The sequence below is a fragment of the Herpailurus yagouaroundi genome, unplaced genomic scaffold, assembly GCF_014898765.1.
Source record: "Herpailurus yagouaroundi ecotype Mexico unplaced genomic scaffold, PumYag 160, whole genome shotgun sequence".
Classification (NCBI taxonomy): Eukaryota; Metazoa; Chordata; class Mammalia; order Carnivora; family Felidae; genus Herpailurus; species Herpailurus yagouaroundi.
Window position 1 is genome coordinate 33,465,221 of NW_024412401.1, and position 26,523 is coordinate 33,491,743.

Below are 26,523 nucleotides of genomic sequence, written 5' to 3' on the forward strand. Positions count from 1 at the left end.
AGCTCCTAATACGGTATGAAACAGCCAACACTCAGTGCTCTTGATAATTGCATTCCATGAATGCATAGGCAAACGCCTGGGTACTATGCAAAATCATATAGCTCTATAAAGTACATAATTCAATACAGGCAAAATCCACCACTGAAAATCTAAAATAATCTTATTACTCTGTTTCATTTTATATGTTCCCATGTTAAATTCCTAATACATAGTACACCAAGCTTAATCATTTGCACTAAAGTCAAATAAAACATTTACTGGCCAATGAGGTATGTCTGTCAACTGTCAGTCTTTAATCTACTATGGCAAACAACAGATGAGCTCATACAATACCAGGTTCTAGCATGTTCTCCTCCTCCTAGAGACTAGAAAGCTTAAAGATTGTATTTCTTAGACTCCCTTGCAGCTAAGGTCCCACGTGGAATGCAGTTTCCACCAATAAGGCACACCTATCAAGACCCAGAAGACCAAAGTGAGACTCCCTGGAATTTGGACGCTCTCAAGTCAAACAGTCATGCAGGCATATGGTTTTTCTGCCAAAACTTAGCAGAAGTTCTAAAAGCAATGCTACCTGATCTTAACTTTGCGGCAGGTAGCAGCAGCCATGGGACTTCTACTCAAATAGCCCTTTGGTGTCACTGAGCACTTCTCCTGTTTGCAACGCTTCTGCCTGTGACACATCTAAGTTTGTTTAACTGTCTGGTCTTCCCCGAAATTCTATATGTAAAAATTCTATGCGCTAATCAACACCTCTTTCCATTTAGACTAGCTAGGGCAGATTCTGTTGTCTACAACTAAGAATACTAACACTCACCAAATCATACACCCACACTCACGGAGATGGGACCTTACTTTGGGTAGGTCAATACACGGTGTGACAGCACAGAATTCTGCCAAGCCAGTGAAAACAGCCATGGCCATTCAGAAAACTCCAAATGAGCTCCACCTACTTAGCAAATCCCAGGCTGGCCATCTTCCAGAGACAAGTAGGCCAGGCCCCAAGATGGCTCTTTGGTGGACTGAACCATGAGGATCAAGAGCATTTGTCTTACTCAACCATACCCTATCCTTCCTCTAATAAATGCCTCTGTGATCTGACAAGAGGTTTATCTTCAGACGATCCAAAGCAAGTCAAACTCCTGATCTAGGAAGAGAACAAGATATCTGGATTGGGACTTATTCCCCTGGCCTAAGGATCTAAATTGTTTCTTAGATACCAAGAAGGGAACAAAGAGGAAAAGACAGCATCTTTCATGTCTTACACATTCTCACTATTCACTGAATTGGATGCTGAGGATAAAGACACAGACCCTGCCCCTGTGGAGTCTGGTGGAAGAGACACATAGGGATTGAAGATCCACATGGAAAAAAAAAATTCTTACCACAGTTGGGGATAATTTGTTAATTCACCTTAAAAAAAAAAAAGCACACAAATGTGAATGTACACAAACTATAATGACTGCTGTAAAGGAAACACACTAGCTATTTTATGAACTCCTAGTGGAAGAAATCTTAGTCTGGAGAATCAGGAACATCTTCTCTTTAAGAAATAAAAATAATGATATACAAAGGATGAGAAGGAATTGATCAAAGGAATGTAAATAATATTTGGGGCAGAACAAGTGAGTAGGAAGGCCACTGAGTGAAGACACTGGCATGTTAAAGACAGTGTGTCTGGAACACAGACAGCTAGTGAAGTGGTATTGAGTAAACAAGGCTGGACGTGTTGAGCCAGATGATCCAAGTCATAGAAGACCATAGTAAGTACTTTAGTCTTTATTCTAAAAGGTGTAGGAAAGTGCTGAGGAGTTTTAAACAGGAAATGATCATGTTTTTACTGAAATTTAATTGAGATACTTACAGCTTTACATGCAGTTATAAGAAATAATAGAGAGAGACCCTCTGTACCCTTTATCCAGTTTCCCCCAATGGTAACATCTTGCAAAACTGTAGTACAATATCACAGTAAAGATATCGGCATGGATACAAGATACAGAACAGTGTCATCAATGCAAGAATCTCTCATGTTGCCCTTTCATAACCATACCCACCTTCCCAGTCCATAAATAAATGATCAGCTTTGAAATATGAAAAGAATCATTTTTGCTGTTTGGTCAAGAGCAGATTGGGAGGGAGCAAGAGCGGGTACAGGGAGAGAAGTTACTGCAACACTGCAGGCAAGACATGATGACAGCATGCTCTGCAGCAGTTTAAAGGGGAGATGTTGGAAAAGTGGCTGCATTTAAGACATGGAGTGGTCAAAGTGGACCAGACTTGATGATGAACCCATAAAGGTAATGAAGGAGATGACATGTCAAAGATAATAACCCCCAAGTTTCCAGATTATGGTTAGATAGATAACCATAGGGAAATACCATGTCAACAACCAGGGAGGTGAAATGGAGGAAAATTTTGGACATTTTAGGTATATTTTTTAGAATTCTAGATAGAAGTTTCAAAAATAAACTGATTACACCAGAGACAAGTCAGGATTTAGCTTCTTGTGCAGCTAGGAGAGATTTCTCAGGCTCCACTCAAGAGCAAAGGAAGGGAATACATGATTAATAGCCTGGGACAGCAGAGTAGAGAAAGAAAAGAAAAATGCTTCCAGTAAAATTTTAAAAAGCAAAGTTTTGGGGTGCCTGGGTGGCTTGGTCGGTTAAGCGTCCGACTTCGGCTCAGGTCATGATCTCACGGTCCGTGAGTTCGAGCCCCGCGTCGGGCTCTGTGCTGACCGCTCAGAGCCTGGAGCCTGTTTCAGATTCTGTGTCTCCCTCTCTCTCTGCTCCTCCCCTGTTCATGCTCTGTCTCTGTCTCAAAAATAAATAAACGTTAAAAAAAAAAATTAAAGAAAAAAAAAGCGAAGTTTTCTTTCTTATATAAGATTAAAGACTACTCTGGAAAACAGTATGGAGGTTCCTCAAACAATTAAAAACAGAACAACCCTATGACCCAGCAATTGCACTACGAGGTATTTATCCAAGGGATACAGGTATGCTGTTTCAAAGAGGCACACGCACCCCAGTGTTTATAGCAGCACTATCAACAATAGCCAAAGTATGGAAAGAGCCCAAAGGTCCATCAATGGATGAATGGATAAAGATGTGGTACATATATACAATGGAGTATTACTCGGCAATCAAAAAGAATGAAATCTTGCCATTTGCAACTACGCGGATGGAACTAGAGGGTATTATGCTAAGTGAAATTAGTCAAAGAAAGACAAATATCATATGACTTCACTCATATGAGGACTTTAAGACACAGATGAACATAAGGGAAGGGAAGCAAAAGTAATATAAAAACAAGGAGGGGGACAAAACATAAGAGACTAAACATAGAGAACAGAGGGTTACTGGAGGGATTGTGGGAGGGGGGATGGGCTAAATGGGTAAGGGGTTTACTGTTGAAAAAAAAAAAAAAAGACTAGTCAAGGGTCCTAAATTACTAAACCTACCTCTTCACAAATTATTTAATGAAGTAGTGAGTCATCTTTGAGAGAGCCTGAAAAATAAGTCCTTTGTTTTAAGTAGCTCCAAAGTAACAATTTTAGAGATCCTCCAAAGTAACAATTTTAGAGATCCTCAAATATGGATTCTCAGTTTGGCTGTAGTTTGACTTACATTTCTAAACCCCCGCTAAGTCCTCATTCACTAAACAGGTGACTAGGCTACATGCTAAGAGACTGAGACCCAAGCCCCAACCTCAGTCTAATATTTAGTCTACCAGTTATGATTCAGTATAAAAGCTAATGTAAAGACAAGTGTAGCATATTTGGGGAGCAAAGAAGATGGCAACCTAATCCATGCTTGGGAGGTCAGAGAAGGATCTCCAAAGATGCTACTTAACAGGAATGGTAAAAGATGCCACCCTTTAAATCCATTTAAATATGTTAGCCACTGGGTGGTTCAGATGGTTAAGTGTCTGACTCTTAATTTCAGCTCAGGTCATAATCTTACAGTTCATGGGTTCAAGCCCCACATCAGGCTCTGCACTGACAGTGAGGAGCCTGCTTGAGATTCTCTCTCTCTCCCTCCCTCTCTGCCCCGCTCGTGCTCTCTGTCACACGCATGTGCTCTCTCTCTCTCTCTCTCTCAAAAATAAACAAACATTAAAAAAAAATATGTTAGCCATATTAAAACAAAACAAAACAGAACCAGTCTATCTTGGAGGGGAAAAAGAGGTTTATGTCTTAGAGGGCAGCAGGAGAAAAATTTTTCAGAAAGACAAAAAAGTGTAAAAGCACAAAGGCAAGAAAAAAACACCATGTGCTGTTCAAAGAACTCTTAGGAAGTCTGATAAGGCCAGGACATAAGGTACAATGAGAAGAGCGGAGAGATACCAGGATGCAGAGGGAGAACGGAGGGTCTCATGTTTGCTCTGCACAGAGGCAGCACGATCAGTACAACTCAGTGTTTGGGAGCACAGGTGAGGAAACAAGACTGCTCACATTCAAATCCCAGATCTACTCCTTACTAGCTAGATGACCACTGGCAAGTTACTTAAAATCCAGGTGCCTCAGTCTCCTCATGTATGAAATGGGGCTTCTCTAGATTCTGATTTCATATGAGAATTAAGTGAAACAGTACATATGAAATATTCAGAACAATACCTGGTATGCAAGACTCACTCAGTAAATGTTAGCTATCACCACCACCTATTTCAAAGCCTTTGGCTTTGGCAGAATAAACTATAAGCATAAGCCACTAACACTTGTGCAGTATTCATCTGTGCCTCTCATCCCCTTTCTACTTCATATTATGGCCATTTCCCTAAATGTCGTATGCTCCTAGCACACATCTTCAGATATTTATGCAAAATATCTTACCTATAGTAGGCACCAAAAGACTTGAGGAAAAGTTAAGGCCAATAAATTAAACCCTCACACCTTAAAGACCCTGTCTCCAACTTGCGGATATCACTAAAACAATGCAGTAAATATTCAGTGAACCATAGCTAAACCAATGAAAACTATGCAGCATTATCCTAGTTAATACACAAACTAATTTGGCAAATTTTTAGAGGGCCTGAAACTTGACAAAGGAATGAAGGGAGTAGCAAGCAGGAAAAATCCAAAAAGCGTATTTGAAAATTATTGATGTAAGATTTGGCAACTGCTCTTACTTATCAAACAGGCACTTCAATGACTTCTGTCTTAGTGATATCCTCCTGAGCTTCAAAAACCCCAAGGGTTCTGGCAGAAATGATAAACCAAATGCAAGAATGCCAGGACTGAGAATCTAGGCAAAGTCATGGTATTGGAAAAAAACCCCAGCTAAAAATAGGCATACAGACAAGGGAACATAATCTTGGGACCGAAGAACTGTAACCTAAAAAAGGAAAGAACATCCAAGGTTTCAAGTGTCCATCTACCCAGGGACAGGGCCAGCATCAAGGGGAGGCCCAAATAACAGGGATCTACACAAGTCCAAACAAGCAGGCCACCAACAGCCTAGCACTAAGGGACAGAAACTCACGGTCTGGCACAGTAGAAACAGATCACATGTTCTGACAGATTAACAGATCTGTTAATACGGCTAACTCAACAATAGGCAGAATAACGTTTTCAATAAACAGAGCATAATTTGTTTTGAAAACGCTCTAAATAAGGAGATACTCAATCTACTTAGTTCTCTTTCACAGTGACAGTGGCAGTTGCCAGAAATCCATCCAGTGATGCCTACTGGAAAGAGGCTGTGCATACCAAGTAAAATCTCCCTAGCATGTAAAGCTCCCTTTGAAGAAGGCTTCTGTTTCCGTTGCTAATGTGGAAAATACACCTCCCTCTCAGTGGCTTCTAGCATCACTTCATTATGCTACTGGTCAGTAGCAAGGGCTTGGATATGGACCAGTCGAAGTTTCCCTAGGCCTGTTTGACTGTGTCAGATAGGGCAGTAGCAGATGAGCAGTAAGAAGTCTACTTTGTTCCTTTTCTTTTTCCAATTTAGCCTCAACTGAACCAAACTTGTTCACTCACGTTGCATGTTATTGCAAAATGATGAAGGCAACCACCAAGACTTCCCTGCCAAGGCATTTCTGATTTTTTTTTATAAACAATCACCAGTGTTGGGAGGAACAGATCCAGCTGTACTTGCTCATGCTTCTCAGACTGTGGGTCCAGCGTATTAAAAATACACCTGATGCTTGTTTGCCTAGCTTTGGAAAAAGCACTTCTTTGTGTAAATTTACTCAGAGTAAATGGCTGAGTCTATGTTTCTTCATCTGTAAAATAAGTAGAAGTACTAATCCCACTGATTACTAAGAAAATTAAGTAAGAGGGATGCCTGGGTGGCTCAGTCGGTTAAGCGTCCAACTCTTGATTTCTGCTCAGGTCACGATCTCGCGGTTCGTGGGTTCAAGCCCCACATCAGGCTCCACGCTGACAGCGCAGAGCCTGCTTGGGATTTTCTCTCTTCCTCTCTCTCTACCCCTCCCCTGTTTGCGCACGCACGTGTGCTCTCTCTCAAAATAAATAAAAAGAAAACTTAGAAAAAGAAAATTAAATAAGAGCATGTTTAAAGAGCTCGGCAGGGCCTCGCCCATGTTGCTATTATTAACAATAAAGCAAGGCCAAGGGCACTCACACTGAAGCTGGATTCCAGGTTTCTACCAAGTGAGACATCTAGGATCCAGGAAGCAGAGTAGCTAGTCCCTGCACTTGTGGGAGGCAAACAAGGCCCATGCGTAAGACAGAGGAGCTCAGTCAGTTGAGCGTCAGACTTTGGCTCAGGTCATGATCTCAGTTTGTGAGTTCGAGTGCCACATCAGTCTCACTGCTGTCAGCGCAGAGCCCACTTAAGATCCTCTGTCCCCCTCTCTCTCTACCCTCCCCACTCAGGCTGGCTCTCAAAAATAAATAAAACGTTACAAAAAAAAAAAAAAAAAGACTAAGAACCATAAAACTACAACTGAGTACAAGAGGGATCAGCAGTCACTACACCTTTTCCGGATGACTGATGTTTGTTCAAAGAGCCTGGTGAAGGGAAAGAGCACCGGAGTCCTTGACCCTAAGCTTTCATTCTTAGCTCCACCGGTCACCTGTGTGACTGTGGTTAAGTGATTACTTAACCTCTAGAATTAAAGGTCTTCATCAGCAAAATGGACATATCTACTTTACAAGGGTCTTTTTTTGGAGGGGTGGCAGGGAGAGGAGGAGTATTTGTGGATTAAAAAAGTGCATTTTAAAACACAGTTGACACTTAATATTTTTTCCATACATTATCTTGATGTTCCAGAAAATACCAAGTAAGAGCTCCCAAGGCCTATGAGAAAATCACTGAGGAAGGGCCCTGGGCTCAGAAAGAACAGCTGAAACTCCACAATGATCCACAAGAAGACTCTACCAGATCTAGGAACTAAACAAACTTCATGCTTTGAAATCTGAGCAAATCCAAAGTATTAATTGTGTGAATCCAGTGAATCATAGGTCATAAAAGCTTCTACAACAGTGAGATTCAAAGCTCAAAAGACACAGAGAAAGATGCCTACATAGGTGCCTAGGAACAAGTACAAGTCGTGCAACAGGACGATGGAAGTGATCAGTGAGGAATAAATGCACGTACCGCCCTGGTGGAGCACTAAAGCATTCCTGTACCTAACTATAGTACAGTGACATCTACAGGAGGGAACTGGCTGTAATAAAAGGGAAAGGTTGTCTTAATTTGGATTAGATGTTTTGAGTTCTGATGTCTAAAAGAAACAAGGTTCTAGGGGCAAGAGGAAAAACAAATACTCAAATTAAGAGAAAAAAAATGTTTAAAAGATTTATTTTATGATGAAGATTACCTAGACTAGCAGTCTATAAAAAGGATTCTAGATCAAGAATAATCTATTCTGGGGGTGTCTGGGTGGCTCAGTGGTTAAGTATCCGACTTTTGGTTTCGGCTCAGGTCATGATCTCACAGTTTCCAGAGTTCGAGCCCCATGTCGGGCTCTGTACTGATAGCATGGAGCCTGCTTGGGATTCTCTTTCTCTCTGTCCCTCCCCTGCTCGCATGCATCTCTCTCAAAATAAATAAACTTTAAAAAATTAAAAAAGAAATGAATATTCTGAAATAGGCTAGAAAAAAAGTAAACAAAACAAGAAAACCCAACATTTATAAATCTGCTTTCAACATATGTTCTGTGTCCCTGTGATTTCCTTCCTTGTAACAGTCTAGAATACAAATACCAGAAATCTGCATGGCATTCCAGCACATCTCCATGCTGGGTTTATGGCTGATAATAATAATCAAACATGGCCTTCTTCTTCCCACAGCTCAAAACTTGGTCTTAGAACCCTGTCTGCATGGCTCCCTGAGCTGCCTTCACCAGCTGATGAGAATTTACACCTAAGAGAAAACCTATTTGAAACCACTGCTTTAACCTAGATTATTCATAACTTACAGCGAAGTACTTACTTGGCCCTGTACAAAAGCAGTCAAAAGGAGAAAACTGTCCTTAAGAGGTGAAAAATAGAACTACCATAAGATCCAGCAATTCCACTTGAGTGTATTTATCCAAAGAAAACAGAAACACTAACTGGAAAAGATCTATATGACCCCATGTTCATTACAGCATTACTTAAAATCCTCAAGATATGGAAACAACCTAAGTGTCCGTCAGTGGATGAATGGATAAAGAAAATGTGGTATAAGTACAGAATGGAATATTACTCAGCCAAAGAAAGAAAGAAAGAAAGAAAGAAAGAAAGAAAGAAAGAAAGAAAGAAAAGAAATCTTAGATGGACTTCAAGGGCATTATGCTAAGCTAAATAAGTCAGACAAAGAAAGACAAATACCATATGATCTCACTTATATGTGGAAATGTTACACACACACACACACACACACACACACACACACACACACAAGCTTGGTGGCCAGAGTTGGGAGAAGGAAATAGGAAAAATGGGTGAAGGGAGTCAAAAGGTATATGCTTTGTTATAAGTCACAGAGATGTAATACACAGCATGGTGTCTAGAGCTAATAATGCTGTATTGCATATTTGAGAGTTGCTAAGAATAGATCTTAAAAGTTCTCATCACAAGAAAAAAAAAACTGTTTTGTAACTACACAAAGTGATGGATGTTAACTAGATTATTATAATCACTTCACAATGTACTATTCAAACATTGAATCATTACGTTGTACACCTGAAATTGATACAATGTTTTATGTCAAATACACCTCAAGTAAAAAGGTAAATAAGGATAGAAAGACAAGAAAAGAGAAGAACTGATTTCCAGAAAAACAAAAAAAGGAAACTATCCTGGGGTAAGTGGTGAGGGGTGAGGGATAAGCCAAGCTCTATAAACCATTGCTATTAGCAGAAAGGGGAGGGAGGAAGGGAGATAAAGTTACCCAGAGGAACAAGTGGTTAACACCAAGCTTCATACAGTAGTTGTCAAAACAGAAGTTTACTTCTACTGGTCTGATATATAACCACAGAGACTAATAGATTGTGACCAGGAAGATTGGGCGAATAAAGAAAACTGGAAAAAAAACAAAAAAAAATCTCTCCTATTTTCCACTCTCAGAGAGAGATGGTTTCCAGACAAAAAAACAAAAAACAAAAAAACAAAGAGCAATTTAATCAAACACACACACACACACACACACACACACACACACGGGGCCTGGGTGGCTCAGTTGGTTGAGCAGTCGACTATTGATTTTGGCCTACATCATGATCCCAGGGTTGTGGAATCAAGCCCCACGTCAGGCTCTGCACACGGAGCATGGAGTCTGCTTGGGATCCTCTCTCTCTCTCCCTCCCTCCCCCCCCCTCCCTCCCTCCCTCTCTCTCTCTCCCTCCCTCCCTCTCACCCTCCCTCCCTCTCCCCTGCTTGCACTATCTAAAAATTAAAATTAAAAAAATCTTAAAAAAAGGAAACACACACACACACAAACTATAAGGTAGCTATACAAATACACAAGGATGCCACAAATAGCCTTGTGATTAGCATAAAATGAAGATGCTAAAAATGTTTTAGAAGTGTATTTGACATAGAAAGGTGCTCATGACATAAGATTTAAAGTGTAGATTACAAAATAGAATGTTGACTATAATCCAATTTTCTTGTGTTTTAAATTCTGAAGGCATAAAAGTCTTAAGGCATTAGTAAACATTTAGATGCATAATGGGATTTTGAGTAATTTTTATTTTCTTCTTTTTGTTTCTCTGTAGTATTCTCTAATTTAACTATACAAAATGATATCTAAGAAATTAATTTTTTTCTTTTAACAATCTGCTGCAATTAATTAGTAATTTGCTTTTTCTTGATGTATAACCATCAGAAGTAACATCGGTTGCTGTAGAAGCCGTGTGCTGCTCAGATTTACCTCTCCAGCCATAGCTGTTTCCACATGGATGGATAAGGAGAAGTCCAGTCTGATCGATGATGTGCAGACCATTAATATCCGGCCACCCTATGCTCCATCTTATAGCTCATTAGAAACCTCTATCTTTAGAGGCACCTGGGTGGCTCAGTCGGTTGGGTGTCTGACTTTGGCTCAGGTCATGATCATACAGTCTGTGAGTTCGAGCCCCACATCAGGCTCTGAGCTACAGAGCCTGGAGCCTGCTTCAGATTCTGTCTCCCTCTCTCTCTGTCCCTCCCCCGCTTGCATTCTGTCTCTCTCTCAAAAATAAAATAAAAACATGGGAATGCAAGCTGGTGCAGCCACTCTGGAAAACAGTATGGAGGTTCCTCAAAAAACTAAAACTAGAACTACCCTATGACCCAGCAATTGCACTACTAGGCATTTATCCAAGGGATACAGGTATGCTGTTTCTAAGGGACACATGCACCCCCATGTTTATAGCAGCACTACCAACAATAGCCAAAGTATGGAAAGAGCCCAAATATCCATCGATGGATGAATGGATAAAGAAGATGTATATATATATATATACAATGGAGTATTACTCGGCAGTCAAAAACAATGAAATCTTGCCATTTGCAGCTACGTGGATGGAACTGGAGAGTATTATGCTAAGTGAAATTAGTCAGTCAGAGAAAGACAAAAATCATATGACTTCCCTCATATGAGGACTTTAAGAGACAAAACAGATGAACATAAGGGAAGGGAAACAAAAATAATATAAAAACAGGGAGGGGGACAAAACGGAAGAGACTCATAAATATGGAGAACAAATAAAGGGTTACTGGAGGGGGTGTGGGAGAGGGGATGGGCTAAATGGGTAAGGGGCACTAAGGAATCTACTCCTGAAATCATTGTTGCACTATATGCTAACTAATTTTGATGTAAATTTAAAGAAATTAAAAATAAAATTAAAAAAAATTATAAAATAAATAAAATAAAGTAAAAACATTAAAAAAAAAAAAAAGAAAGAAACCTGTATCTTTAACAAACTGTTTTTGGATATAAATCACTTGCAACCATAGTATCTCAAAAATAATCTTTAAAAGAAAATGGTGTATTCAACATTGTACTGGAAGTTCCAGCCAGAGCAACGTAGCAAAAAAGGAAAAAAAAAAAAAAACAAAACAAAACAGCACCTAAATTAGAAAGAAATAAAAGTATCTTTATTCACAGATGATTCTCTTACATATGCACGATCCTAAAGTAACCACAAAAAATTATTAAAGCTTATGAATAAATTCAACAAAGTTACAAGACACAAGATTAATAGGACACAAGATCAAACACTCATGATCTTGGATTTGGCAATGGTTTCTTTTAGACAGAACAGCCACCAAAGCACAAGCAACAGAAAAACTGGAAAACTCACAAATATGTGGAAATTAAATGGTAGAATTCTCATTAACCACTGTGTCAAAGAAGAAATCAAAAAGGAAATCAAAGAGTATCTTGACCCAAAGAAAACAGAAACACAACAAATGATATTTATGGGACGGAAAAACAGTTCTAAGAGAACAGTTTAGAGTGATAAACGCCTACATTAAGAAAAAAGATCCCAGGGCATCTGAGTGGCCCCGTCGGTTAAGCGTCCGACTCTTTATCTCCACTCAGGTCATGATCTCGGCGTTCATGAGTTCAAGCCCCACACTGGGCTCTGTGCTGATGGTGCAGAGTCTGCCTGGGATTCTGTCTCTTCTTCTCTCCGACCCTCCCCGACTTGTGATCTCTCTTTCAAAATAAATAAACTTAAGACTTTTTTAAACAAAAAAGATTTCAAATAAATGACCTAACTTTATAGTTAGCTGTGAGTACAGGGTTTCCTCTTGGGGTGATGAAAAGATCTTGAAATTAGACGGAAGTAACGGTTACATAACATTGTGAATGTACTAAATGCCACCTTAAAAAAGTTAATGGTTAATTTTATGTTATATGAATTATACCTTTAAAAATGCAAAAAAAAAATTTTTTTAAAAGGCGGGGAAGGGAAGTGGGGCGCTGTCTTAAAACCTAAAATATTTTAGGGGCTCCTGGGTGGCTCAGTCGGTTAAGTGTCTGACCCGATCTCAGCTCAGGTCTTGATCTTAGAATTCAAGCCACATGTTGGGCTCCACGCTACGTGTGAAGCCTACTTTAAAAACAAAAAACAAAAACCTAAAATATTATAAACAAGTTTATTTTCTATTCAGCAGTTTCATCTTTGCATGTTTTTAAAATAAAGCTACTTTCTCAAACACTTCTTAAGAATAATATTAATAGAGGGGCGCCTGGGTGGCGCAGTCGGTTGAGCGTCCGACTTCAGCCAGGTCACGATCTCGCGGTCCGTGAGTTCGAGCCCTGCGTCAGGCTCTGAGCTGATGGCTCAGAGCCTGGAGCCTGTTTCCGATTCTGTGTCTCCCTCTCTCTCTGCCCCTCCCCCGTTCATGCTCTGTCTCTCTCTGTCCCCAAAAAAATAAATAAAAACGTTGAAAAAAAGAATAATATTAATAGAATGTTCCATTTCTTACCAGAAGACTCTTTTCCATTCTGTTTTTCATAGAGGGTGCCCACAGACATCAGGAAAACAATAACCAGGAATACTGGAATTCTCCATGAGCCCGCCAGGGATGCTGAAAATTATCAAGAGTTAACATTTTTAGTTGAAAACCTAGCACACATCTTTAAAAGAATTAGTAAACTGACATAACAATTTGCCATAGAGAACATTAACAAAATTGTTTCACAGGGAATTTTTTTTTTTTAAAGGCCCTAAGAGAGATGAAGCCTCAATTCAGGGTTTGTCTCAGTTAAAACCAGCTCTGCTGAGGCCCCTCGTCTAAAATTGGGTATGTGCCAGGGGAGCTTGGGTGGCTCAGTTGGTTGAGCGTCCAACTTTGGCTCAGGTCATGATCTCATGGTTCGGGAGTTTGAGCCCTGCATTGGGCTCTGTGCTGACAGCTCACAGCCTGGACCCTGCTTCGGATTCTGTGTCTCCCTCTCTCTCTGCCTCTCCCCTGTTTGTACTCTCTCTCAAAAATAAACACTAAAAATATTTTAAAAAAAAATAAAATTGGGTATGTGCCAGCCTCCCCTTAACGGGCTCATATCACCTGAGGAATCAAGTCCATTCTAATGCACACCTAGGATTAAAGACCATCCTGAACTCAAACGTTCCATTTAACCTCAAAATTACCTGCATCAGTTATAGAACCTAAAGTCATGGAGCCTGATTTCATTTCCTGAAAATACCACTGGGTGTGAACTCCATCTCTCAAGAGCGGGTGAAATGGCCCAGAATAGCACGGCAAAAAGCTTCAATGTATCCTCAGTTTAAAAGGCAAAAACGCTAACAAGCGCCAAGGACCAGGTACCTACCCACAGGCATTTGCGTTTCCCTGAGTAAATCTAGAGCCTCCTGAACTGCTGCCTCCTCCTCTGCCTTCCCCAAATTCAAAATGAGTCACATCGGACATCAGGGGATCTTGCTAATATACTCCTCTAGGATTCCAAGTCAGCAAAGCTAGAAAGCAATGCTTTGTTCCACATCAGTCTCTAAGCAAAGAAATACTTTCAATCAGCTCTGGTGTTTTATTTTTAACTGTAAGTAGCTCTAAAAACTACTTTAAGTAGGCTAACTACTGCTCTAGGTTACTGAATTTTGTTTTTAAATTAGAACCTAATGTTCCCTAAGTCTTAACTTGGAGATAAGAGTCCCTGAAAAAAATCACTCTATAACATCCTAGCAGCCATTCAGCTGACAGTAAAGAGTCCCAAATACCAGGAAACTCATTCTTTTGAGCAGCTGACACTAATCGTCTTTACGTTGAACAGATTTGTCTCCCTGAAGCTACTCCTTGCTCTGACGTCTCTCCCCCATAGGTAGAGAGATCTGTTTAAACCATTCTTTCACAGGACAGTCCTTCAAATTGGCTTCCATATTTTATTTTCTCCTTCCCTCCTCTTCCTCCCCACTCGTGTAGCCCAGTCCCCTTCTCTTACCCGGCGTAAATACGTCTGGTTCCTGTAACTGTCTCTCACATACTTAACTGCTTATCTATATCCTCCTGAAGTATGACACTCATAAATGGCCATGACACTGTAAGTGTGCTTTACTTTTTAAGATATATTTATTTTTAAAGGGCCTTTTGAAAATGAACATTCAATATAATCAAAAGATAGACATGTTACAACATCTTTATTAAAGACTAAAGAAAGATTAAAGCAGAACATTTTCTAAAGATTATTTTAAAGAATGTTAAATGCAACATACAACACTACAAAAAAATTCACTTCAATTCAAACAATCAGCCTCTGCTGATCTTAAGCTAGACTTTCTTAGAGAAAAGGACCCACCTAAATGAAAAAGCAATATAATCCAGACAGGAATTGAAACTGCTCTCAAGTAGCGTTCAGTGCTTGCATTCCACTTGAATGAGACAGCCAACACATAGCCAACTACCAGTGTCCAGATCTTAAATAAATGAAATACAGACACAGTTGTTAATATATACACATGAAAATAAACAAACATTCGTACAAAATCTGCAAACATCTATACAGCATGAGAGCTGTGGATATAACACAGATAAGATGAAGGTGGTGGTGCTAAATGACATGTGTATAGATCTTCTTCTGTTTTTTTTTTTTTTTTTTTAACATTTTATTTATTTTTTTTTTAATTTTTTTTTTCAACGTTTATTTATTTTTGGGACAGAGAGAGAGAGAGCATGAACGGGGGAGGGGCAGAGAGAGAGGGAGACACAGAATCGGAAACAGGCTCCAGGCTCTGAGCCATCAGCCCAGAGCCTGACGCGGGGCTCGAACTCATGGACCGCGAGATCGTGACCTGGCTGAAGTCGGACGCTTAACCGACTGCGCCACCCAGGCGCCCCGATCTTCTTCTGTTTAAACAAATCAAGTTTTGAAATAAACAAGCATTTGAAATCCAGCATATATGGTTATATTATTTCAATAGTCTTGGGGCACCTGGCTGGCTCAGTTGGTGCAGCATGTGACTCTTGGTCCCGGGTTGCAAGTCCCAGCCCCATATTGGGTGTAGAGATTACTTAAAAATAAAATCTTAAGGACACTGGGTGGCTCTGTCAGTTAAGCATCCAACTTCAGCTCAGGTCATGATCTCATGGTGAGTTCAAGCTCCACATCTGGCTCTCTGCTGTCAGAACGGAGCCTGCTTTGGATCCTCTGCCCCCCCCCCCCCCCCCACCCCCGTTTGCCCCTCCCCTGCTCGCGCTCTCGCTTTCTCAAAAATAAACATTGAAAAAAATAAAAAATAAAAATAAAATCCTAAAAGGCAAAAAATCTTAACCAAAAAAAACCCCACAAAGTTTTAAGATACTTTAAAGTTCAAAACTATTTGATGCATAAAGATACTTAAGATAAAATATTCAATTTTTAAGCCATGGACTTAAATCAAGAGCTTAAGTCATGGAATTCTTCGAGTTTGCTCTATAGATGAATATTTAGAAAAGTACAGCAACAAAAAAGAAATCTTTCCCAAAACAATTGGGTTAAAAGATTCCATCACAGCCTATGAAATACGTTGTTAACTGTGAGAAGAATTTTTTTTAAAGCTAGCAAGAAGGCAGCCAGCTGAAGTGTGACCCCTGAAGTAATCTAGGTAAGAGATGGTTAAACCTAGTCCAGAGTTATGTGGACAGCTGAAGAAGTGTAGCTGAAAAAAAATATTACCAGAGTAAGAGACAGAGAGAGTTGAGAACAGAGGAACCACCAGGGTCCCCCTCTCAGTTTTCCCTACACCAAAACTAAATGACTCTAGCACTTGGAAACACCTGCACAGCCCACACAGAAACTCTAATAATATTTACAAAGGATGGAAAACAATGTGAGCATCATAAACCTATTAATAACCTGAACCCTGGGGCGGGCAGGGGGGGGGGGGGGGGGGCAAATAAAAGCAAAAAAAACAAAAAAAAAACAAAAAAAAACCTTTAAGTTCCAATTCAGAGAATGAAGAAAAAGGAACTGATGTGATTACTACAAAAGACAGGAAAAAAAAACCCAACCATCTCCTACTTTATTTGGGTTGTATCAATCAATAAAAACAGTCTTCTGGGGGAGCCTGGGTGGCTCAGTTGGTAAAGCGTCCCACTTGATTTCAGCTCAGGTCATGATCTCATTGTTCCTGGGATCGAGCCCCACGTCAGGCTCTGTGCTGACCAGTGCGGAACCTGCTTGGGATTCTCTCTCCCTCTCTGCCCCTCCCCTCTACTGTATAAATAAATAAAACAAAAAAATAATAGTCTTCTGGTCTTAAAAATGTTTTTAGCTTCTGACCTTAGACTTCAGCTTTGGAACCTTACTAAATAATAATAAATTCTGAAAAAGTCTCTATAATATAAAGAAGCTCACCTAAAAGTTCAACTGGGAAGTAACTACAGAGGATTCACTCAATAAAATGTTATTCAACCATTACAGTGTTGGTTTTTTTTTAAACAAAAACTATAGAGTTAAAAACACTCTTAAGATATGCTTAAAGAAAAAGCAAAATATAAAAAACACATGTGACATGATTATAGCTACTGCATGGTGGGAGGAAAAGTAAATGTACTAAGAAGTTAGTAATTGTATTTGGGTGATAAGATTCCAGTTTTCCTTTTCCTTTTTCTGTATCTTCCAAAGTGCCTTTAATGAGCACAAATTCTTTTATAATGAAAAGGATATTTCTTCAAGCAACTCTATTAGACGAAATATTCAAGAGATCTTAAGCCCCAGCTATATGAGCACAAGGGAAGTGGAACTACAGCTGCATCAAAACAGTTCAAGTTTGCAGAACCACACAAATTTAACCTGGGAATTCAGAGAATTTGAAGCAGGGCTGTAGAGCTCAGAATGAAATCAGTGTATAATAATAGCACACTTGCATACCAAATCTGTTAAAAAATGATCCTCAGCAAACGGTCAGTCTTCGGTGCGCACAGGGGTAATGAGCCCCACGCCATGAAACATTGAGTCAGTAATTCAGGTAAGAGACTAGAAAGCATATTAATTGAATTCACAGATTACACAAAATTGGCAACAGTCAATAAATACGGAGATGACTATAATGATTCAAAAAGATATTCAAAAAGATAATAATTCAAAAAAGATTAAATTTAATAGAAAGATACAAAAATCTGCTCTTAGGTTCAAACTCACCTGCAAAGTACTGAATGCGAAGAGGATGGCTAGGCTACTTTTCAGTTCAGTGTGAGTCAGGAATATAAATAGTGTGAGTGCCTATTAATAATGCTCATATCAGGAAAAATGATTGTTTCAATGACTTCCGCACTATCAAAACCACAGCCATAACGTTCAGACTGGGAAAGGAAATAGAAATCACCACATAGGAGATACAAACTATAGTTGGGGGGGGGGGGGGGGGGAAAAAAAACTGCTCCATTTAGGAAAAAAAAAAAGAAGAAAATATGAGGATTTGATAGCTATCTTCAAACAGCTGGGAAAAAGTCATCTGGGAGAGGCATTCACCTTAACCCTTGTGGTCCTGAGAGCAGAAACAATAGGTGGGAATCAGGAAACACCACACTGCAGCTCAACATGAGGATAAATTTTTCTAACAAACTATAGCTGTCTAAAAATGGAATATTTTGTGTGAGCAAAAGCTGACCATAAGTCAGGGATAACAAAGCACAAGAACCTGCTTTCAGAGATTAAGCCTATGATGGTTTTTAAACTGACTTCTAGGAAGTTTCTGTTTCTTACCTGTACTCACAAGGAATCAGTATCACCTACGGGGAGAGAAAAGAGACTGCATACTTCAGAGGGAGACTCATGGTCTAAAGAGAAGCACATGTTTTCACCTAGTAAACCTGAAACCCACTGATAGCCTTATTTCAGTTTAAAACACCCACTTATAAAATACACTCCCCAATTCTACTTCTAGGAACTTGGTTTACGGAAGTTCCTAGTTTGGTTTATAGAAGTTCCATATACTGTGCACACAGATCTGTAAATGTTCACTGCGGCTGCAAAAAATATTTTAAAAAATAACTTAAATGTCATTTTGTAAAGGACTCTTTAAATAATGGTACCTCCAGAAACTGGAACAATTTTTCAGACTTTCAGAGGTATGATGAATATCTACATTCAATGACAGTATAAATGCACACGTGTGTAAATCTGTATTGGTGAAAATACACTCAGCCCAAATATTTAAAAATAGTATCTCTGGATAGTTGGATTTCAGGGGGCAATTTGCTTCTTTCTGCTTTCCTTCAAGTGTTGAATTTTCTAAAAGTATTTTCATCTTTATAAACAGCATATGTTTTTTGAGGTTTTTTTTTTAAAGATTTTTTTTAAGTTTATTTATTTATTTTGAGAGAGAGAGAGTATAAGCAGGGGAGAGCCAGAGAGGAGGAGAGAGAGAGAATCCCAAACAGGCTCTACACTGACAGCACAGGGCCCAATGCAGAGCTCAATCCCACAAACCATTCGTTGAGATCATGACCTGAGCTGAAATCGAGTCAGATGCTTAACTGACTGAGACACCCAGACACTCTGCAAACGTTTTGAACTTAAAAAACCTCTTTTGGGGCGCCTGGGTGGCTCAATGGGTTAAGCGTCCGACTTTGGCTCAGGTCATGATCTCCCGGTTTGTGGGTTCGAGCCCCACATCAGGCTCTGTGCTGTCCATCCAGAGCCTGGAGCCTGCTTTGGATTGTTTCCCTCTCTCTCTGCCCCTCCCCCACTCACACTCTGTCTCTCAAAAAATGAATAAACATTAAAAACAAAATTTAAAAAAAAAAAAACAACCTCTTTTGACCTATGGATATGGATATTTTTCCCCCAATATTCTGAAGCGTCTCCTCAGAAAAGATTCACAGGATATTATTAGCTCAAAAAGTATGACCATTTATAAACACTTTATAGATTTCTTATTAAACCGTTATGATTACATAAATTACCAATGTTTGAAAAATGTTTATCAGATTATCCTAACACATATTCAGAGCTACAATAAGAATATTTTCTAAAAGACATCTGGGAAACAAAATTTTTTTATACTATAGTACTATTAAAAAGAAAGAGCTGTATCTATTAGTGCTAACAAGGAAAGATGTGTATAATACAAAGATAAATGAAAGAGCAAGGTGCAAAATTGTATGTATATGTTACCCCATTTTTGTTTTGAAAAACAAATGCCCCATACTTTATATGTTCATATAAGCACACAAAGAAATTTTGGTTATTCATCAGTTAACAATAGTAACATGTTACCCTGTGGGAATGGTGGCAAAGAAACTATTCACTTTACCATACAGACTTCTATGTTGCTTAAGTTGTTTTGTATATAACATGTTTTACTTGAACCAATTTTTGAAATTGCTAAATATTCTTTAAAATAAATTCACCAAAAATAAGGATTTTGTACTTTCAAATTACAAATATATTTTCTAGTATGGATTTCTAAAAGTCTGTCTTTAAGAGTTTTATATTTGCCTCTACGCTTAGCATCTGAACAATCCTGTTCAAGTATGAATTTGCTTCCAGCTATGGAGGAAATCAATGAACCACAGTTTATATATAAGAGGGCATACTTTCTCAAATGTGTGTTCTTTAAAACAATGTATCCTTTTCAAAATACACATTTAATACTCACTGTAAAGCACCAATGTGTGCTCAATACCACATAAAATGTCCCATAAAAACTGGCAACATTTATTTAGCACTACAAACTAATAATCACATTTTCCTTTCATCAGCCTTATTAACCACATAGGCTTTTCTGATAAAATACTAAGTGCATAAAACATAAGTAGACTTTGCCTTTTAGACGGTTTTATTTATTGCCATGTGGGCACTAACCGGAAAAACTGGGCTTGCTTCTGTTGCACGTTTTTGCAAAAACAGTTTCCCAAGTCTTTCACAGCGAGAACAACCTCCCAGCAGCAGCCCCTGATGCATAATCCCAACTGCACAAATGTACAAATCTCAATCAGTGATTGCTTCGGCTATTTCATTCTCCTTCAAAACAGCTGTATCCCAATTTGAAAACTATTCTCTTTTGTGGTGTGGCAACTCAGAGTCAAGTATCTTTTATAATCAGCGTCTTTGAGAAAGAACCTAAGCACTGGCAACTTTCCTCCTTACTGATGCCAGGCAAGCAAAAGCACACCTAGACAAGGGTTCAGAAGTGGAAGGGAGTGGGCCTGGCTGGCTGACTGAGAGCCTCTTGGGCAGTACCGCCAAACACTTGGGAACCGTGCAAGGAAGCTGAGAAATCATGGAAGCCAACCCTACGCTTCACACAGCTGGAGTGGAGTGGCCCATAGAAGAGCCCTGGCCGGTCAAAGGTCACAGAACAAGCTATTGACAGAGCTCAGTTGAGAATTTACAGTCTCGGGGCACCTGGCTGGCTCAGTCAAAAGGGCATGGGACTCTTGATCTCAGGGTCATGAGTCTGAGCCCCACACTGGGGAGATTACTTACGAAAAAAAAAAAAATTAAATAAGTAGAATTTACGGTCTTCTCACCTTCTGCCACTATTCTTTCTACCTCATACTTCTTTATAAAGTAAAATGGAAACAATGGGATCAGAAACCGTGGAAGAAATCAAATCTATTACTATTACACAAAAACTATAGAGGGTCTCCAAATCTTCTAACATGTATGGACTAAGTAAGAGGGACAGGAAGATCAAAACACTCCCAGCATAGAAGGGGCAGGGGAGGAGAGGGAATTTGCTTTTCAGTTTTATCTTGATAATTCTACATCATGGGAAGATGCCAAGGGCCCCAAGGACTGTGTCACAGGTGAGCTTGGTGCAACAGGTGATTTTTTTTTTTTAAGTGCTTAGAAATCACTTCTGAAGTCCCTACAAAATTCTAATATATTTCAAACTGTTTAAAAGAATTATTCACACCATAAATGCTTCGTCTTTCACTTGCAAGCAGAATAGGGTGTTAAGAGACTGAAGAAACCCAAAAATGAGGTGAAGAGGAACAGAACTAGAAGGATAAATTGGCAACAAGGGAGAACACAGGTATGGAAGCCACTAGAGAGGAAAACTGTACAGGACTTGGAAATAGCTGAACAGATACAAAGATAAAAGAAGGAAAGTGATGACCAAGGTTTCTAGAAGACTAGAATCCAAGGGTCTTTGGGGGAACATGTGTGGCTAGTCCAGTCCTGATATTCTTCTACATTTTTCCCCAAATAACTAAAATCAGTTTCTATTCTAAAAAGTTAAACTAAAACATTTAAACACAACAAAGTAGGGGCGCCTGGGTGGCTCAGTCGGTTGTGTCCGACTTCGGCTCAGGTCATGATCTCGCGGTGAGTTTGAGCCCCATGTCGGGCTCTGTGCTGACAGCTGAGAGCCTGGAGCCTGCTTCAGATCCTGTGTCTCCCTCTCTCTCTGCCCTTCCCCCGCTCATGCTCTGTCAAAAATAAAACATTATAAAAATTTTTTAAATAAAATAAAAACAAACACAACAAAGTAGGGGGAAACTTTTAAAAATTCTTATCAAAGGTTCCTAAGAGTTTGCTGACAAAAGAATTTTGCTGATTGGGCTGCTGAACCATTTACTGTCGGAATAAGCAGATCAATCTCTAAACCAGTCTTTACACCAATGAAATCCCTCTCTGATTCTTCACAGGATAATTGTAAGTAGAAAACAACACCCATGAAAGCACCTGATACAGTGCCTGGCATGTGATAGATGCTCAAAAGTTGGATCTTAAAGGTATGAAATGTCGGCTCCCCAAAACGTAGATTTGCTTAAATGTAACTTTTCTCCCTCCCTTTCCCATCTATGTCTCTCTTCAGCAGCAGGCTCAAATTTACAAGTTGTCTAGAAAATATGGACTCTTTCTCTATACCAAGACAGCTCTGTGTGGGCTCACAGAACCACACCGACTGTGAACTCTGAGACAGGAAAGTTACAGAGTGGGCTCCTTGCCCAGTCACACGACGTTCCTTCACTTCAGGTCAGGCCTTAATCTGCCCTTTTGGTGGAGAGCTGAGGACTCCCTGTCTCTGCCTCCCAAGTACACCTCTCCCCCATCTACCCGCCCACCCCTAAGGGTTGCTGCAAGAAACCACAACTTCAAGCCTTGTTTCTCCCAAATTCAGATCAACCTAGGGGACCCACTGGTTCGATTTAAGCCCCTCTACCATTCCTATGCACTTCTAGTTAACCCATACTCTCTTTTACAATAGTGTTGTCTTCCTCCACTCTTTTCCTGTGCCCCCATCACTGTAGCCAAACAGCTCTTGCAAGCCTTTTAAAAATCACTAATCGGGGGGCGCCTGGGTGGCTCAGTGGGTTAAACATCAACTCGTGATGTCGGCTCAGGTCTTGCTCTCATGGCTCATGAGACAGAGCTCCAGGGCCGGGCTCTGTGCTGACTGACAACAAGGAGCCTCTTAGGATTCTCTCTCCTTTTCTATCTGCCCCTCCCCCTGAGCGCTCTCTCTCTCCCTTTCTCTCAAAATAAATAAACAACAAAAATCACTAATTGGCTAGACCTTCCTCCCGCCTTCTAGCCAAATTAATATTGGCCCTTACTCCTCTTCCATTCATTCACAACTCATACAAGGGTATTCGAGTAAAGTACAAAAATGAGGGTTTCTCCTCTGTAAAAAAAGATATTCAGAACTACATACATTCAGCTACAGGCACTTCTTCACTGGTACTCAATTCCTCATCTCATTTTTCACTGGAGTAACTGGCAGAAATGCCGTTATTCCAGAAATTCCACTAATCTTGCCAATTTATCCATATATTCAACTTCTTAGTATAGTATGACATTACGTTATTTATACGTTAGATCTTTTACTTTCCAATTTCCTATAGTTTCGTGGATATGCTATGTGGTCTTGCCAACCAGTAATTTACACTAAATTGCAGTATCAACAGTCAAAATGGCAGCAGAAACTGTACATGCGTCTGCCTTTGGCAAGACTGAATTTCTTGAGGGTAGAAATCAGGTCACAGTATTTATATTTCTTAACAGCATATAGTATTTGGTCTTATATGAGGCAGTCAACCGAACTGTGAAACAAGAAATAGTACGGAAAGTATAAATAACAGGGTAAAGGAGATGAAGCATACTCTGGATTTCTTCACAAGTTATGTGACTTTGGGACGATCACATTCTCTGTGCCTCAGAAGCCTCTCCTGAGAAGTGGCAGGCATCTGACAGTAAAAAAAAACTCCAGGATCACTCCCACCTGACAATCCAGCAAGCCCCAGGAGTTCAAAGGTCATTCCACATCCCTCTTTTCTACAACTGAAATAGCCCAGGCCACTTGGAGGCCAAAGCTGGTCTGATCACTTAGCAGTTGCACACACAGACAGCATCCCAAAATTATGGATGAGGTGCTCCCCAATATCTCGCTGGCCCATAATGGGTTGGTAATGACGTGTTTGTCTGCCATCTCCATGAGAACATGTTCATGTATGATTCCATGACCTTGAAGACAAAGCCTGCATCTTACTCCTTTTAAACCCCTACAAACCTTAGCATCCATCAACACGTTCAATCCCCTTTCAATGGAAACTGAGAGGTGGTAGTGGCAGAACAAGAGAATACAGGAGTTCTGGAATCAATTATCACTCCACCAATAACCTTAGCAACTCAAAACTCACACATAAGGGGTATCATTTTGCAACTTGATGTCAAGGTGCACTGAACACTGACAAAAGCAAAGAAAATTATTTTTAAATGGTACTGTTTATTGACAAATTAGCATTCTCATGCATTAAATATTCACCTGTTTTTAATAGCCCTCAGTTAAATAGTTGGGGGATTAACTGGTCTAGAATCTAGTCTGAGTTAGGAAATGTGCCACTAGATTATCTTTGAAATCCTTTCCAATTCTAAAGCTCCCAAATTTTCTATGAATAAACGCAGGGCGATCCAAGAAACAAATCTACCTCTTCTTTACTCAGTCTGCTTAAGTAATCCAGGCGGGAGGCAAGGTACTCTGGTACAGCAGTCCCTCCACAAGTGGTTCCCAAGAAGTCGAGTGTGGCGTGGGAGCAGGCCCAGGTGCCTCACACCAAGTATACTCGAAAGCTCCTGAACTCAGAAGCAGCAACGGCCTATGAAGCAAACTTCGTCTTATGACTTGAGAAATTTGAGTCAATCCGTCCCTTCTTTGTCCCTAACTAGCCCTAGCCTGGTAAGTAGTCACTTCTCCCATCTGCAGGATGACAAGCTGGACTGGGATCTCTAAGGTCCCTTCCAGGTGATATCCAGAAAAGTCTCCCGAGAGAACTAAAGATGGTCGGACCCCACCCCCCGCCGCCCCGCACGCTGCCCAGGGGTAAATTCAAGTCCACCTGCCCATGCTTAAGTCAACCTGAAAAGCGGAACTGCGATTCCCAAACTAAGGACACAACCACCTTAGAGTATTAAGATGGGGGCGGGGACAGGACAGCTGTTTCAAACCACACCCGCCCTCTCTTTGGAAGGAAGTGGGCCAAGTTCCTTAGGTGCAGGGGAAGGAGGGCGGAGACTTCTGATGGTCCCTGCACAGTGAGGAGGAGCTGCAGGATGGCACCCTCGGGAGCCGGGTGTGTGTTGAGGGGTGCCCTGGGCCCACGGACCGTGTCCGAGTGGCCGGCCGCTCACTCACCCACAGGCTGCTGAAGTAGTCCAGCCCGCGGCAGATGAGTGCGCCGGCGTGCGCCAGCAGCACCTGCACGCCCAGGTAGCTGCCGAGGCAGTAGAGGCCGTAGAGGAGCGGGCCGCCGGCGCCCAGCAGCAGCAGCAGGCGGCGGCGGCGCAGCGCCTGCTCGCCCAGGGCCTCAACGCCGTAGTCCGCGAAGCAGAGCGGCAGCAGCAGCGCGGCCAGCACGATGGGCGTGTGCGCGCGGTGCAGGCGCTGCAGCCAGTGGCGGCCCAGGCGCGTCAGCGAGCTCTTGAAGGGGTGCAGGAAGGTGCCGCACAGCACGGCCCACAGCAGTGGCCGCAGGAAGGCCTCCAGGATGAAGTAGACGAGCACGGCGGCGCCGCAGCACAGGCACACGAACAGCACGGCCCCCGTATTGTAGAAGGCCTGCTTGATGGGCTTGTCGAAGCGCAGCGCCAGCGCCGGCGTCCTAGGGGTCTCCCCGCAGCTGGCCCCGCTTCCCGGCCCGACCGCGCGCGGGACCCGCGGCGCCCGACCCGGGGAGCCCCGTGGGCTGGGCGCCTCGGCAGGGCGGCTGTCGTCGGCCATGGTGCCTCTGCTGCCGCCGCCAAGAGGCGGTACTGGAAAGCCGAGCGAGAGTCGCGGGAAAGAGGTAAAGACGCTCTGCGCGCAGCATTATGGACGTTGTAGTTCCTAGCTGGCCACTGAGCGCCTACAGGCCTCATGGGGAACTACAATTCCCAGAGGGTGTGGAGAGTGTTCTTTCTCCCCCAATTTCCTCCGCCCATTGGTCCCTGCAGATGCAGGTAACAGGTTTCTGGGCTCATCATCTGCAGAGAGAGAGAAAAAAAAGTTCCTCACCCATTGGTTAAAGTTAACTTTTCAAGGGGCGGAATTCCAAGAGGCACTACGTTCACAGTTTGAAAATCCGGGCTGTACATTAGAACCCCAGGGTGGAGGAGCACTTGTGCAAGACGATCCCCACATTCAATTTTATTGGTTTATTTAAGAAGCAAAGCGCTTGCTCTGGTATAGGACTTTAAATAGCAGGGGCACCTGGCTGGCTCAGTTCATTAAGTATCTGACTCCATTTCGGCTCAGGTCATGATCTCAATGGGGTGATGGAGCCTGCATCAGGTTCTGGGTCAGGTTTTGCGCTGACGGCTCAGGTCCTACCTGGGATTCTCTCTCTCTGTCCCTCCCCTGCTCGTGCACACACACACACACACACACACACACACACACACACTCTCTCTCTCTCTCTCTCTCTCTCTCTCTCTCTCTCACTCTCTCTCCTTCAAAATAAATAAACATTTTTTTTTTCCTAGCGACTACCGGGGTGCACCTGGGTGGCTCAGTCGGTTAAGCGTCCAACTTCAGCTCAGGTCATGATCTCACAGTTTGTGGGTTCGAGCCCTGCGTGGGGCTCTGTGCTGACAGCTCAGAGCGTTGAGCCTGCTTTGGATTCTGTGTCTCCCTCTTTCTCTGCCCCTGCCCTGCTCATGCTCTGTCTCTGTCTCAAAAATAAATAAAACATTAAAAAAATTCTTTAATAAATAA

At 41.3% G+C, this 26,523-nt stretch overlaps 1 protein-coding gene across 4 annotated transcripts in view; it reads right to left on the reverse strand.

The window, feature by feature from the left end:
* Positions 1-25,575, reverse strand: part of TMEM245 (transmembrane protein 245) — a 99,965-nt gene extending 74,390 nt beyond the window's left edge. For all 4 annotated transcript variants that reach the window (XM_040481912.1, XM_040481913.1, XM_040481910.1 and 1 more), the window contains exons 1-3: positions 24,967-25,575; positions 14,697-14,814; positions 12,872-12,973 (exon numbers count right to left, since the gene is read on the reverse strand). In XM_040481912.1, the coding sequence (XP_040337846.1) occupies positions 12,872-12,973; positions 14,697-14,814; positions 24,967-25,551 (805 nt within the window). In that variant the 5' untranslated portion in view covers positions 25,552-25,575. The remainder of the gene's footprint in view (positions 1-12,871; positions 12,974-14,696; positions 14,815-24,966) is intronic.
* Positions 25,576-26,523: the final 948 nt, after the last annotated feature.